This window comes from Notothenia rossii, assembly GCF_949606895.1.
Source record: "Notothenia rossii genome assembly, chromosome: 10".
In the NCBI taxonomy this organism is placed as follows: Eukaryota; Metazoa; Chordata; class Actinopteri; order Perciformes; family Nototheniidae; genus Notothenia; species Notothenia rossii.
The window spans coordinates 58,987,708-59,002,317 of NC_136908.1; the positions used below are offsets into that span (position 1 = coordinate 58,987,708).

The window sequence follows — 14,610 nt, forward strand, 5'->3', positions numbered from 1 at the left end:
TAGAAGACATTGTTTAACTTTCTTCAGGTTTAATAGAACCTCATTAGAACAATATCACGGATAGAAAGAATACAAAACATTTGAAAGTGTATACTTTTACTTTCAATCAATCCAATCCAGGTCTTGGAAGATTTATCTTAAATAATCCATATTCAATTGGATGTGTGTTTCCCTCTCCTGTAGCGTGCTATATAGGTTTGTGTGCATGTCAATGGTCTGCAAAGGCTAAAATCCCTAGTAAGAATATATTCAACCCCTTTGTTTTGAAATGTTGTAAAGGAAATATAGTTTTTCTGTTATTATTTATATATAGTGTTGCCCCCACTTACTTTTCTTTAAGAACTTGGTAAGTTATTGATATACAAAGGGTCCTTTTTGAAGGTATAATTACCCTTAAAAAAAATGCAGTTTCAAGAAATCAACATATGGCACCTTCATCAAGGAGCCTTGTGTTTTGAAAGTACACTTTTTTATGATAACTGGGTCAGTCTGGCTCAGCTGCTCTCTGTGTTTTTTCTTTTTCTTTGTTGAAACATTTTTGAGAATGGGTGGTGTGTCATATGACCCAGTCAGCACCAAGGAGGCGGGTCCCAGTGACTGCTCACTCAGCAAGGAGGAGGCAGCCTGCGGGTTCTGGCGGATGGATCACAGGAACACTCAGTAGGACACTTCTGGTGCCTTGTTGTTACTTTGGTGTTACTGTGTGAATGCTATTTCATTGTAGCTGCGTGTATTTAAAGTTGTCTGAGGTCATTTTGTAGTTTGGCATGTTTTTCAGCTTAGTGCATGAACACAAATGCCAGATAGTGTCATGCTTTTTCATTATGCAGCCTTTCCTGTAACTTAACACACATTTGTTCTAACGCCAAGCCCAATTTGGCACACTTTACGCGCTTCATCCCCTACATCGCCAGCGTAATTTGCGCATCTCCAAGATGACCGATAGACACTTACGCTACACTGCAAAAAATATCCATCTTAACTAATTATTTTTGAATTAAAATGTGTTCTTTAAAACTTCCTGCGACAAGTAAAACTGTATTCTCAGAACATGTATTCCTGGAAAAAGTTTGATTCAGAGCCCAAGTTACTTTAAGAAAGTTTGGTTGGTCATTTCTTGCAGCGTCGGCAGTAAAACCACGTCATTTTGTCAGACAACTCCCCTTTTTCCTCCCTGCTGGACCCACATCCACACTTTAGGAACAACTGGATAAAGAGTTTGTGGATCCGAAAAGCAAAATCATGATGACGGGATTTCGACTAAACCTTTCCCCGCTGAAGGAGCCGCTGGGCTTCGTCAAACTGGTGGAGTGGGTAAGTTATATACTGAGTGTGTGTGTGTGTGTGTGTGTGACATACCCAGAGGACAGGGAGGTCCAGTCATTTTCTAGGTCCTTGGATTTTCCCTTTTTCCCGGCGATTCTCACTTATGGGAAAACATCTCCAAAGTAAGAAGTTTGAGAGGGAATTTATTTTAAGAAAATGCAATAAGGAAACATATTTATACATTCCCCCTTTCTCATTCACTTTACTGAATGAATAAAAAGCCTGCTTTAATGTGATTTATTACATAAATAAAGCTTAAGATGTACACTTTTTCCCACAAGAATGAACATAATTTATTATGCAATGCATTAGATATGCTTTATCACAATATTTAACACTTTTTAATAGGCTATAGCCTGTATAACTTAACTTTATTTGTCTGTCTTGTAATAAATCCAGATCTTCAATATATTCATAGAATAGATTCAGATAAATCGTTTTCTTGTGAAATACAGTTATAGATTTTTGTATTTACTTCTCTTTTAATCTTATTGTTATCTTTGTGCTGCTGCAACGACTGTATTTCCTCCCCAGTGGATCAATAAAGGGTCATCTTATATTGTATGGATTGATGGTGTGGATGAACTGTATGACAAAGTAATCTTTGCTAAAGTGAGTATATCTCAGTTAGGTCCGGTGCACTTAGAGCCTGCGTGGGCCTGCCCTTCAGACAACACAGTTACAGATTAATGCATCCCTCAGCAATAATTTACCTCTGAGTAACTGTGCACAGTTGGCTGCTCCTGCACTCGAGCAAACAGTTTGTGGTTAATGAGAAAACACGCTGCGGCTTCTAATGGAAAGTCCGGTAATCGGTTCTCTTAGGGAGCTGGGTCAGAGGAACAGTGCGGGGCGACAGTCTCTCTCTGCTGTTCGGTTTTCTCAGAGTATAAACACATAGCGAGCTAAAGAGCAGCACACATGTCACCTGACTCAGGACAAAGCTGTGTGTCCCACTCTGTTGGCCTTAGGTAACCCTGTACACATCATCTGTGATCCCCAGAGGTCTGGATGATGAACTGTGTGTCCGCATTTCTGCTTTAATGCTGGGAACGTATGTGGTAATACAGGCGACACAGCCCACTCAATGACTAAAACACATTAAAGAGTGTATTTTATTCAAATGTTCAGGGTACATATTTGTATTTAGTTCCCCTACATGTTTACACACTTTAATATTCAAAAAGCTCTTTATTCTTCAAATACTGCCTGTGCTGCAGCACCTCTTTTCACCCTCTGTCTGAAACCAGAGTCTGCTCTGATTGGTCAACCACTTAGAGATGTCCCGCCCCTTGACCTATCAAGTAAAATATGTTGGAGCGCTAGCCAATAGAAGCTGAGTGTTACGTAGTGATCTCACTATGTTACAATAATCCCTTTGGAGGGATTTTAGCCGTTGCAGACCATTTACATGCACTAAAACCTATAACACACCAACGGAAAGGGAAAACCCCCAAAAAGCAGTATGTCAATGATATTGGAGGGTTTTTCCAGCGGGTTGTATTGACTGAAATCCAACATTTTGTTCTCCATTTATCCTGCATACCTCTGAGGCGTGTGTACTTGGCACTAGAGTGGTTTAGCCTCTACACTCCCTCGATATTATCTTCCACACATTAGTAAACAGGAAGCTGGGTCGAAGTAACAAACAAGACAAGACTGCCCCATTCACTTAGGATGTTGAATAATGATGATCAAGGCATTTCTCATTGCCAGGCCTCTCTGCCAAAACAGGGAGAAACGGCTTCATTGGGCCTCAGAGGGAAACAGTGTACTTTTCATTGTTTGCTTCACGTTCACTAACCTGCTAATGCTGTCACAGCTCAGTTATGCGTAAAGACTTCCGAGGATCTTATTTGCTAGTTTCTGGAATGTCCATAAATTAGGGCTGTGTGTTTTGCAGATGTGTCGGACGCCTTAGATAAAGACTTATAATCAGTGATCACCATGCCCCACAGTCTTTGAAAGTCGCCATGTATGGAGAAGTTGTCGCCTGTTTTAGGACTACACGGTGATATTGGAAACTTGACAAATACCCGACAGTGTTTGTTAGAGGTTAGGATTAGGACAGTTAGGATTTATGCTCTGTTTAAAATGAGAATATAAACAGAGACTTAAAAAATGTCGAGGTGTGTGTGCTCGGTCCATCCTGGTACAGTTAATCACACTGAGGATCCATGACCTTAGTGACAGAACCAGGGGAACAAGAGTGTGTGAAAAGTAGCTCACGGTGGGTTTGTAGCCAGAAACACAGGAAGTGACAGCCAATGACATCTGGAGAAACATCTGGAGAGAGGCCTCGAGGTGTGTGTGTGTGTGTGTGTGTGTGTGTGTGTGTGTGTGTGTGTGTGTGTGTGTGTGTGTGTGTGTGTGTGTGTGTGTGTGTGTGTGTGTGTGTGTGTGTGTGTGTGTGTGTGTGTGTGTGTGTGTGTGTGTGTGTGTGTGTGTGTGTGTGTGTGTGTACAGTAAGTGTGTGTGTGTGCATGTGGGTTTTGCGGAGTGAAGTTCAAAGCTAAAAGTTGGGGTGGCCTGTCGTAAGCATTTTTTAAGAGTGAGAATGTGTGAGACAGTTGTGCTGATGCAACACAATTGAAGTGGTCGGTTACATGTGTTTTGTCACCTTGTTATGTGAGGCGTGAAACAAAAAACATTACCTTTTCATGTCGGGAGGTAGTGATTTGTCACGAGGTAATCAACTTCCTGTCTATAGAAAAGCTTCAGATTCAAGCGCTAATGAACAAAATCTCAGTTGTCCTAATTTCGCCATCATGTTGGTGGTTTTTCTGAGAAAGGGGCTACTTTTGATGTGTTCTGGGAGCGATTTGATTATTCTTGAGCAAAACATATCATTCTACTGCAGACTTACCTCAGAAACACACTCCAAATGAATGCTAATGTTGCACTGTGTGTGTTAGATGGGCAAATTGGCAACTGTTTGCTAGCAAGTTCACCTTATCTAACTGTGTAGGCGTTATTAGGTCAGTAATGTGTTCAAAGCTTACTGTGCTGCCCCCCGGTGGCCAAAAAAAGGATTTTTGTTGTTGATTTAAAAATCTGTCTGTATGATTTACATATAAACCGGCCTCCAGTTTCCTAGCACAGTCTTTTTCAAAGTGGGGGCCCCGACCCCCCGGGGGGCCGCCAGGGGGTGCCAGGGGGGTCGCAAAGTTTGAGGGAAAGGGGAATCTTTTTTTTTTTTTTTAAGTTACATTTATTTTTACTTTTTAGATGTTATTAATAACTGCATATCTATCAATCTATGTCCTCCTTTGATGCCAATCTTTTAATATTTTTTATTTATTCATATTTTATTGTTTTTAAATCTCACGACCGACCTTCAAGCCAATCAGAATCGAGCTGCCGCTACTGAGAGTGAAACTGAGTATCTGCTCAGCTTTTGGAGCAAGTGCGAGCTAGTGAATATTTCGCTCTGCAGCTGGATGAGAGCACGGATGTAGCAAATATTGATGTTTATATATATGAATATAAATATGTTTATTGTTAATATTACTGTTGAATAATATATATATAATATTATTAAGGCCTAAGTAGCTTTCAAAAATGCTAAAAATATATGTTAATTGTTCATATTACTGTTCAAAATTATATTATAAAGACAGAAATCAATTTTGAAATGCTTTAAAAATATGTTTACTGTTGATATTACTGTTTAATATTGTGTTAAGAATGTTTATAACAGAAGACACAATCAATGTAATGAATGACAAACAAAAGATAAATACAAACGTTTTTTAGAAGAATAACTGATTATTAATTATTAATACAAATATATATTAAGAAAATGTATTAAGCTGTATGATTCATTTGTCATATTTTCTATCATAATGTAATCATCATTTAAAAAAAAAATTGCAACAGGGGGGTCCCCGCCAGAGGATAATGCTATATGAGGGTCCTTGGCATGGCAAAGTTTGGGAACCCCTGTCCTAGCACACGTGATTACAAAAGGCGTAAAATGCCTGTTCTGTGAGTATTTCGCATGTGATCTTTAATCTTACCCTAAAACTACTGCTTTCAACTGACATAATACAGTCATGAGAAATATGTGGGCATAATACATTTAATTCAACTTAATGTTTCCGTTTTTTTCAGTGTATGAATAGCTGTATGTTGTACTTAGATGCTCGGCCAGGATGTGTGATGACGGGCAGAGACTTAAAGCTGTGCATGTCTAAGATGTGTGAAAACTGTCAACACATTTTAAGGAGAACAGATCGGATCTCTGCAGTGTGAGCGAAGCGATACCACTGGGAGTCTGTGAGCTCATTACTCTGGAATAAAATGAGCGGCCTGCTGCAGTTTGAGGGTTAAGCTTAGCAGCATACAAGAATGTATAATGTGTCGGTTTTAAGGAAGGTATTAGTGTCACATGGCCTATACGCTGAATCAGATGCTTTAAGGGAAATAACTCAACAGCTGATTGGCAGCATTGGTTCAGCTATGAGAGACACTTTTGATGTTATTTATTAGAGAAACCATCTACCGAACGTTCTCAATCATTTGTTTTCTAACTGATAATACATACAGTATGCCAGATGATCAAATGTGGAAAATACAGGGGAAACAAATAGAAAATGATGCAAAATAAAGATGTTGTTTTGAGATTTGTATTATCAAAATCAGAATCAGAATACCCACAGAGGGGACATTTAAATGTGTGACAGCAGAAAAGAGCCAAAGACAGCTTAATGTTAACTAAGAAGCATAAATGGACAATTTACAAAATACACATCCTGTAACATTTCTGAAGATTTAGCAGCCAGGTATGTATTGCACAGTTATCAACAGCATATATATATATATTGCACATAGCTGGTATTTAACAACAAGGGGTGTTATAGACTGTGTTGTTGTGTTAGAGCAGGGGTGTCAAACTCAAATACACAGTGGGCCAACATTAAAACAAATCGGTTCTAGTCGAGGGCCGGACTGGTTCAATGTTTATTGCAAAACGTATTGAAATGAACTTATTGCACATATTTTTTTCATTTCATTTCAATCTTTATTTCGACCAGATTAAAAGAAAAACAGAATACCGTATTGTTAAAATATAGTATTTATCCACATTCATGATAATATTTATATATTCAACAAAAAAAGTCTTCATATTAATAATAAATCATAGTATGTGTCCGAAAGGGAGCAGGAGGAAGCAAATGCTTATTACTTCCCACCCCTTACTTGATCGATGATTTTCCTTTAAATCATTATGCAAGTTATTCCTACTTACATTTATAATACAATATTAAACCTGGAAATAAAAAAGCTTAAATGATTGCCTATTAAACATTTAACATGAAATAATCAGTTGCATTAATTTCTTATGGCTCTATCTGCAGCTTTTCCGGACTCATTTCTTAGGATTACATTTTTCCACAAGCCAACAACAGCTTCAAAAAAACAATTTCCCCTCAAAGAGAAATCCAAACAAGCCCTGTTGTCTCAAGAAAGAAAGTGCAGAAGGTGATGCTAGTTCAAGCCACATACTTGGCATCTCATCTCCGGTACAAGTTCATCAATGTTTGGGCTCAGGCTCTGAGCTGAGGAAATATACCAGCAGGCCAGATCTAATGGTAATTAGAAATTATCCTGCGGGCCGAAATTAAATCCACCAAGATTTGGCCCCCGGGCCTTGGGTTTGACACATGTGTGTTAGAGAATACAAATAAGAAGAGCAACAGATTTATCTTGTAAAAATGGTTGAGTAGTGAGTTTTATTTTCAGCTGTTAGTGGAGTGAAATGCCGGCCATCTGTTGGTCCCTCTGGCTCTTTCTGCTGATGCTGGGATTCAGTCTGCCAACTTTCTTCTGGTGGGAAGTTCTTCTGGTGACATATTTCGGCACTTTTAAACGGTTTTGTGCAAAAATACATGTATGTACGGTAGGAAGGAAAACAATTCAATCATGGTTGTTTATGGGAGTGGATCAGGAGTCGTTGGCAATGGTGTCGGAGGGGAGAATGCTGAGGAAACTTCTCAGCATTCTGGACAACGTGTCTCACCCCCTGCATGCCACACTGGTTTCCTACCGGAGCACTTTCAGCCACAGACTGAGATCACCCATAACCACCACACAGCGCCACAGGAGGTCTTTCCTCCCAGTGGCAATCAAACTCTTTAACTCTTCACCCCTAAGTAAAGGGCACTGAGAACTCCCACACCAACACTATGTGCAATATACTGTAAGTTCCATCACTGCAATACAGTCGCTGATATATATATATATATATATAACTATGTGCAATATTATATCATATTATTATTATTAGTATTATTAATAATACTATGATAACGTGCAATTACGTAACTGCCAATACGTTTTAATTTTTGCACTATAACTACTAAATACTGCTAATAATAATTGCATTGATTGTGTGACTTTCTATGTTTCTACGTTTCATGTTGTCTGTGGATGTTTAATTGCTCTTTTTGCTGCTGTGTTTATTGTATTTTGTTACTCTGGCACAACAATTTCCTCCGGGATAAATAAAGTCTTATCTTATCTCTCTTATCTTATCTCTTATCTTTATGGTGTACATTTACCATTTCATTTATAGTAGATAGTGTTTTTGCATTCATTTGTTCGGGTTGTATTGATTATTCTCTCCATTTAAAACATTTTTAACATTTGACCCTTTTTAAAAAGTCCCTTTGATTGTCTGTAAAAAACAAGTTCTTATCTTCACTAACAGATATTCATTCATTATCAACATTAATGTCTGTCTACATAATGCCACTGTTGTTTTGATATGGGAACACACAATTCTTTTTTTAAATTCTTTTTTGAATAGTAAATGCTTGGGGAATACTTTCACGGTCTATGACATGGCAATAATTAGCAACAACATTGATTTTGGAAGCATTGCACCGAACAGTCCAAGGCTCTATGATAAATTACCGAAGTGAAAACCAAGACAATTATGAATATGTATTTTCCCCATAGGGCATACATTAGAATAAAGTACACATTACACTTTTGAAGCCAGGGCTCTAGACTGAAATTGTGAGATAAGAATTCATAATTTCATGCAAAAACTGTGGGAAATATTGTGGTGTCAATGGGAACATGTTGTCCTTTTTTATAGAATGATTATACCATAGGAGCAGAGGTTGACCTTCCACAAGTCAAACACAAACTCATCCTTGCCTAAATGTATGCTATGTGCATTAACAAAGCCCAAATGATTGGAAATATTCACAAAAAGCCAGGAATAGTGATCTCAGAGTTTCTTGATTTGTGTATAATTTTCTCACATAAGTGTTAACCATCTCTCCAATGTCCCTCTCTCTCTTCTCTCCACAAACAGCTCACGGCCATATTTGCTTTTGGAAGCTGTAGTGGATTCTCAGGGAAGAACATCTTGTCTCTGTTCTGCGGCGATGGCAGGAACGACACGCTCGATGCCAACTTTCACTACCCGTTCAGGTGAGAATCACATCTCTTTTTGGGGACTTTTTTTAACAAATTCAGTAGGATGTGATTTGAACCTTCAGTCTTGTATTGTTCCCAGGTTGAGCGCGGTCCCGCTCATCGAGGGGAACGCCACTCTCTGTAACCAATCAGGCACCACCACACACATGGTGGGAGACTCCGCCTCCTCCGTGGAGTTCTTTGTGGGCGTGGCCGTCGTCTGCTTCCTGTACAGCATGGTGGCTCTGCTGGTGTATTTGGGCTACATGCACGTCTACAAGGACTCTGACTTTGGACCCATCTTTGTGAGTATGGATCAAGCTGTGAGAGAGACTTGTAGCAAAGCACTTTGAGCACCAGGAAAAGCGCTATATAAATCACATGTATTATTATTATTATTGTTATTATCTTTGCACACCTAAGCACCTCGGACAGTCCTTTATACCAGGAGTTTAGTTTAGTTTATTTGTTTATAGTGTCGTTAAAATTAATTTGACTGTTATTTTGCCGGCTTGAATATGTTGACCACTTACAGTAAGAGTCTTGAATAAAGGAGTTCTGGTCAGGAAGTGCCGTTCAGTTCCATTTATTTTCCCCAACTCATGGTTTGGCAAAAATCTCAGGGACGCATGAGAGAGCAGGACTGGAGAGGCTTTCCTGCTAGTCCGTCTGCTCTTTAAGTTGCAGCAGTAATCAGTGTTCACCTGAGTGTGTCCGGATCACACCTGCTGTCACTTTGCCAATAAGGAGCATTTAGTGAGAGGCAGGTGAATGTCCATTAGCCCTCTAGAGGGCTGTGTTTGGGCAGCACAAGGAATTCACAACAGCTGCCCCCGCAGTAGCTCAGCTGCTGTGAAATATATGAATTAAATGTTCACTTAGACCGTTCAGGTAGGGATATCAAGCGGGCCGCTGGCCGAGTGTAAGTTCTGTCTTGAACTAGGATGCCAGCTGACCTGACACACTGGTCAGGGCTCGAATGCAGCCTGGTAACCTTCCCTACTGGCCATTGGGCCCTTGGCAGTTGTGGATCCATTATAAGAACAGCCGTATCCAGTTACAAGTGATCCGATGGCTTTTCCCATTTCTGCCGTGATTGCAAGGTTAGCAGATAGTCCTCGATAAAATGGGTCCATAATTGATCAGCCACTATTTGGCTCTGGCGCCACCTACGCCGCCCCATTGGTGCGTAAGCAACTTGCGGCAGGGAAGCGTCACGCCACCCCATCAGCAGCATGTTCGGAGTGATGGGGTCTAGGTTAGCTACATCAGATGAAGTGTAACCAAGTGGTTTTGAGTTGAGCATACCCTCAACCTCAACCAGTACAGTGGCAAGGACTTCTTCGGACACTGGTTGGCTTCCAACAACAACCCGAAGAGCATTCTTGACTGATCTGATCACCCTTTCCCACACACCTCCAAAGGGGGGGGGGGGGGAATTAGGAGGGTTGAATTTGAAGGTGAGTTGGTATTGACAGAGTTTCTCTTGCAGCTCTGTTTCTAGAGCTTCAAACGTGTCTTGTAGCTCCCTCGCAGCCCCACGGAAGTTGATACCTCTATCTAAGAGAATTTCCTTTGGCTTGCTTCGACAGGCAATGAATCTTCTGAGGGAAAGCAAGAAGGCATCCGAATCTAAAGCGGGGAGAAGATCAAGGTGCACTGCTCTAGTGGTTAGGCATTTGAACATAACACCCCAATGTTTCTCGTTGCGCCGGGACAGTCCCCATTGATCTACTGTCACAAAAAACTGTAAATGGGGCAGCTTTAGCTAACATTGCTATTTTCCAGCTGTTGTCCCCGGCCAAATGTTAATAGACACCTTTTTAAAATCACAATACATCAACAGCATTAGTTATAAACAAAAGGATGAAAGACAAAGATACAGGCGAAAGGAGAAAAGAGAACACGTTACTACATACATGTCACATACAGCACATCACAATCACACAACAGAAACAAGGGGCAACATCCTTGATCCCAACATGTAACACACACGCTATATCCAACACAGACTAGTGTGTGCAGGTGTAGTTCTCACTGAACCATGTTAACACCTCAATTTCCCTACGGTGATCAATAAGGGTCCATCTCATACTTTAGTTTCTGACTGTCTGTTCCTAATTCCAGGACTTCGTGCTCACAGCCATCCTGGTCTTCCTGTGGCTGGTGTGTTCCTCGGCCTGGGCGAAGGGTCTGCAGAACGTGAAGGATGCCACGGACACTGAGGGCATCAGCAACACGCTGGCCGTCTGCCGTGGGGCCAACGTCACCTGTGAGGTCACAGAGTTCGCCAGCATGCGGCCCCTCAACATCTCTGTGGTGAGAGTTATCACGGATTAGCTTAAAGGATTAGTGTGTTTATTTACCACCTTCGATGGAGGGATTTCAAACATTTCAAATTAGAGGTGAGGGTTGTTACACACAGTTATAACGTGTGTAATGTAATATGCCTTTTGTAATGCTGGATAGATTTTTATTTTCCATTAAAGATATCTTGATTATCCGATTGTCAGCATATGGCATGTTACAAAATACATAGCATAACTACACAGAACGTAAAAGAGGTCAAGAAAGAACACCAGGAATTGTTATACACATTTTTTAAGGTCCCAGTTTATATTAAATACAAAAAATCTGCTATGGCCCCTTTTTTTAATTTTATTTACCTGCCCCCCTTTTTTTCTTTTTTTATGCATTTATTCTTAGTATCATGTCATTTTTAATTATTATTTGAATATAAATTTATAAAAACATATATAATGTAGGTATATAATTTAGACTTTTCTGTCACCGATCTTAAGTAGTAGGGCTGCTCAATTAATCATATTTTAATCGCAATTACGATTATGGCTTGCAACGACTACGAAAACAACGTAATCGAAATAAAACGATTGTTTTTTTATTATTACTTTTATTTTCAAATTACTTTTTTTTCAAATTGGTTTTACAGTTGAATTATACTTAAAGTTCAGGGTAATCAACTGTTCAACATACTGTTCAAAAAATATTTCTCCAATAAATTGATGTTTTCAAAGTAAATGGATAATCGTTTTTAATAATCGTGATATCAATTATTGACCCAAATAATCGAGATTATGATTTTTGCCATAATCGAGCATCCCTATCAAGTAGTATTAACTTCAGCTGTATTCACCACAGTAAATACCAAATCATTTAGCAGGGATTTGTGTCCACCCCACAATTTCTAAAATACTAGTCTTTAAGAATTTACCAGAAGCAGCCTGACCCTCAGTCATGAGACACGGAGCAACAACACTTTGATTTTCCTCTGACGCTGCTGCTGTATTTATTTTGTCACAAGTTCAAAACAAATGTGTTAAAAATGAACACACACGTGACCTCAAACTTTCCTGTTTGTGATTGATATAAAATCCATCGCATACCAAAAATGCTGTCTTGTTTTCCCCTAGAATTTGATAATAATAATAATAAAATCGCTATTTTTTTTTCTCCAGGTGTTTGGCTACCTCAACATGCTCGTGTGGGCGGGGAACGCCTGGTTTGTGTACAAGGAGACCCGCTGGCACTCTCAGAAATTCTCTACTCAGCTCCGACCTGGAAGACAGCAGGTCCCTGCACCTATATAGCCACACACACACACACACACACACACACACACACACACACACACACACACACACACACACACACACACACACACACACACACACACACACACACACACACCATACTTGCCAACCTTTAGACCTCAGAAATCGGGAGCATTTCAAATGCAAAATTGGGGGGGGGGGGGGGGTGCTAGTGGATCGCCGGAGCTGTTAGATTAACATTAACATGCTTATTGTAGTTGTAAGTGCACTGCCTTGCGGCCTGTAGCACCGTCCTTGATGGAGCATATGTGTGGGCTGGACCTGTATTTTACAGGAAAGGAGTGAGCAGAGAGTAGAGTAGTTGTCGATTCTTGTTCTGTTTTCTGTGAATATCTGCCTCATCCTCTCAGACTTTGAGTTGTGCGCGCAACTAAAGAGACGTGTTACCATGGAAACCAAACAATGGTGTAGCTGTATTAAAGTCAGAGTGGAAACAGTCGTGTGTAAATCTGATTTTGTCAGAAATCGGGAGAAATGCGGGAGAAATATGACCCCGGGAGGAAACCGGGAGAGGGCAGTGAAATCGGGAGTCTCCCGCGAAAATCGGGAGGGTTGGCAAGTATGACACATACAACACACACACACACACACACACACACACACACACACACACACACACACACACACACACACACACACACACACACACACACACACACACACACACACACACACACACACACACACACACACACACACACACACACACACACACACACAGTACATATACACTCAATCACACACACACAGCAGACAGAAGCCCACATGCTCTATGAAGATGAAAGAGAAATAAAATGAAGGAAAAATTAATTGATTTGTTTCCAAACATGTACTTTTCCTCCCACACATTCACAACATACTGAAAACAGTTCTAAAATAAGTATACATTTCCTACAAAGATAGGAGAAAGGAGGCTCTGGGAGGAAAAGTGTGTAGATTAGACTTTTTTCCTTCTATTTCTTACATTACCTGTTTCATAAACTATAGCAAAAACAATGCAATAAGTACGTCCAGTCCTTTTAAATGTGCCTTATTACAATTACTCCTTTTCTTATGCTTTAGTAAGCAGATACATGCACAGACAATGACCAAAAATGTTGATATTTGAAATGTTAGAGCAGCATTATGACTTGTTAGAGAGGTTTCCTCACATCTCAGGTCCCATTTTAGGACAATGGCTGACATGGCTTTATTAAATACTGGTACAGGTACTTTGAACTGTTTGTCTATGATACAAATCCAACTACAATTAATTCAATTCAAGTTTATTTATATAGCCCAAAATCACAAATCCTATTTGTCTCAGAGGGCTTCACACGTCAACAAACACAATTGGCAATGCAAAACATTGTATTTATAATTTACAATAATTTATTGTTTAACATCTTCTACAATAATGATAATGTGATGCAGGTTTTCAGGGTAAAAGAAAGGTTGTCTGTGGAGCACTAAGAAGCATTACTCCATATATTACCTTATCAGAAATGTACCCTAATGGTAATACATGTCCATATTGGCTTTTATATTGAGCCATGCATTTGCATCAGTGTGAATTGTGACGTTTTAGTATTTAGTATTTTTATAGATTTGATTGATTAGGTTACATTAGATAACATTTAAATCTTTTTTGAGATTGAAAGCAATTTGTGTACAGTAAATGGAAAATGGCTCTCAAGTATTCATTCATTCATTCATTCATAGGCTCTCTCACTGTTGGGTCAGGCGCCCTCTAGTGGTGGGATACTGGTCATTGAAATGTCTGGACAAACATAACTAGGATTATTAATTTGCTAACTATATTGGCTTGTTATGAATTACACTGATGAGGTGAATCCATATGAAAGTGTCACCGATTTTCCTCAGTAACGTACAAGACATGTCCACAATAGCAGGAAAACTTGCATTCTCATGGTACTTAATATGCGAGAGTTTAAATCCGTAGAGAATACTTGATTGAGATTTTGACGATCTTGATTTATTAAGACTAAACTAAGGTAACAGATGAAGGTTAAACACTTTCTTGATTGTTGTTTTTAATGTCCTTTTTTAATTATTTTTCATCACTTTTTTCATCAATAGCTCGGTCAAAGCAACATGTTTCCTCCTGTTTAAGTTTAGGGTGTTTTATAAAATGTCACTTTTTTTCGTCTTATTTTTAGCATATTTAGATGATTATTTGAAGGAATATGAAGTTCTGATTTTCTTTTTATGATGTTTTATC

At 39.4% G+C, this 14,610-nt stretch overlaps 1 protein-coding gene across 1 annotated transcript; it reads left to right on the forward strand.

The window, feature by feature from the left end:
- The first annotated feature begins 1,031 nt into the window (after positions 1–1,031).
- Positions 1,032–12,438, forward strand: sypl1 (synaptophysin-like 1). The gene is made up of 5 exons (XM_079654174.1): positions 1,032–1,314; positions 8,654–8,772; positions 8,858–9,062; positions 10,885–11,076; positions 12,234–12,438. The coding sequence occupies exons 1-5, from the start codon at positions 1,243–1,245 to the stop codon at positions 12,363–12,365; spliced, it is 720 nt and encodes a 239-aa protein (XP_079510300.1). The 5' UTR covers positions 1,032–1,242; the 3' UTR covers positions 12,366–12,438.
- Positions 12,439–14,610: the final 2,172 nt, after the last annotated feature.

Bases quoted from the DNA above. Each gene is read 5' to 3' on its own strand.
- sypl1 (XM_079654174.1), top strand. From the start codon at position 1,243: ATGATGACGGGATTTCGACTAAACCTTTCCCCGCTGAAGGAGCCGCTG. The intron at 1,315-8,653 runs GTAAGTTATATA...CTCCACAAACAG, and splicing joins TCGTCAAACTGGTGGAGTGG to CTCACGGCCATATTTGCTTT. The intron at 9,063-10,884 runs GTGAGTATGGAT...TCCTAATTCCAG, and splicing joins CTGACTTTGGACCCATCTTT to GACTTCGTGCTCACAGCCAT.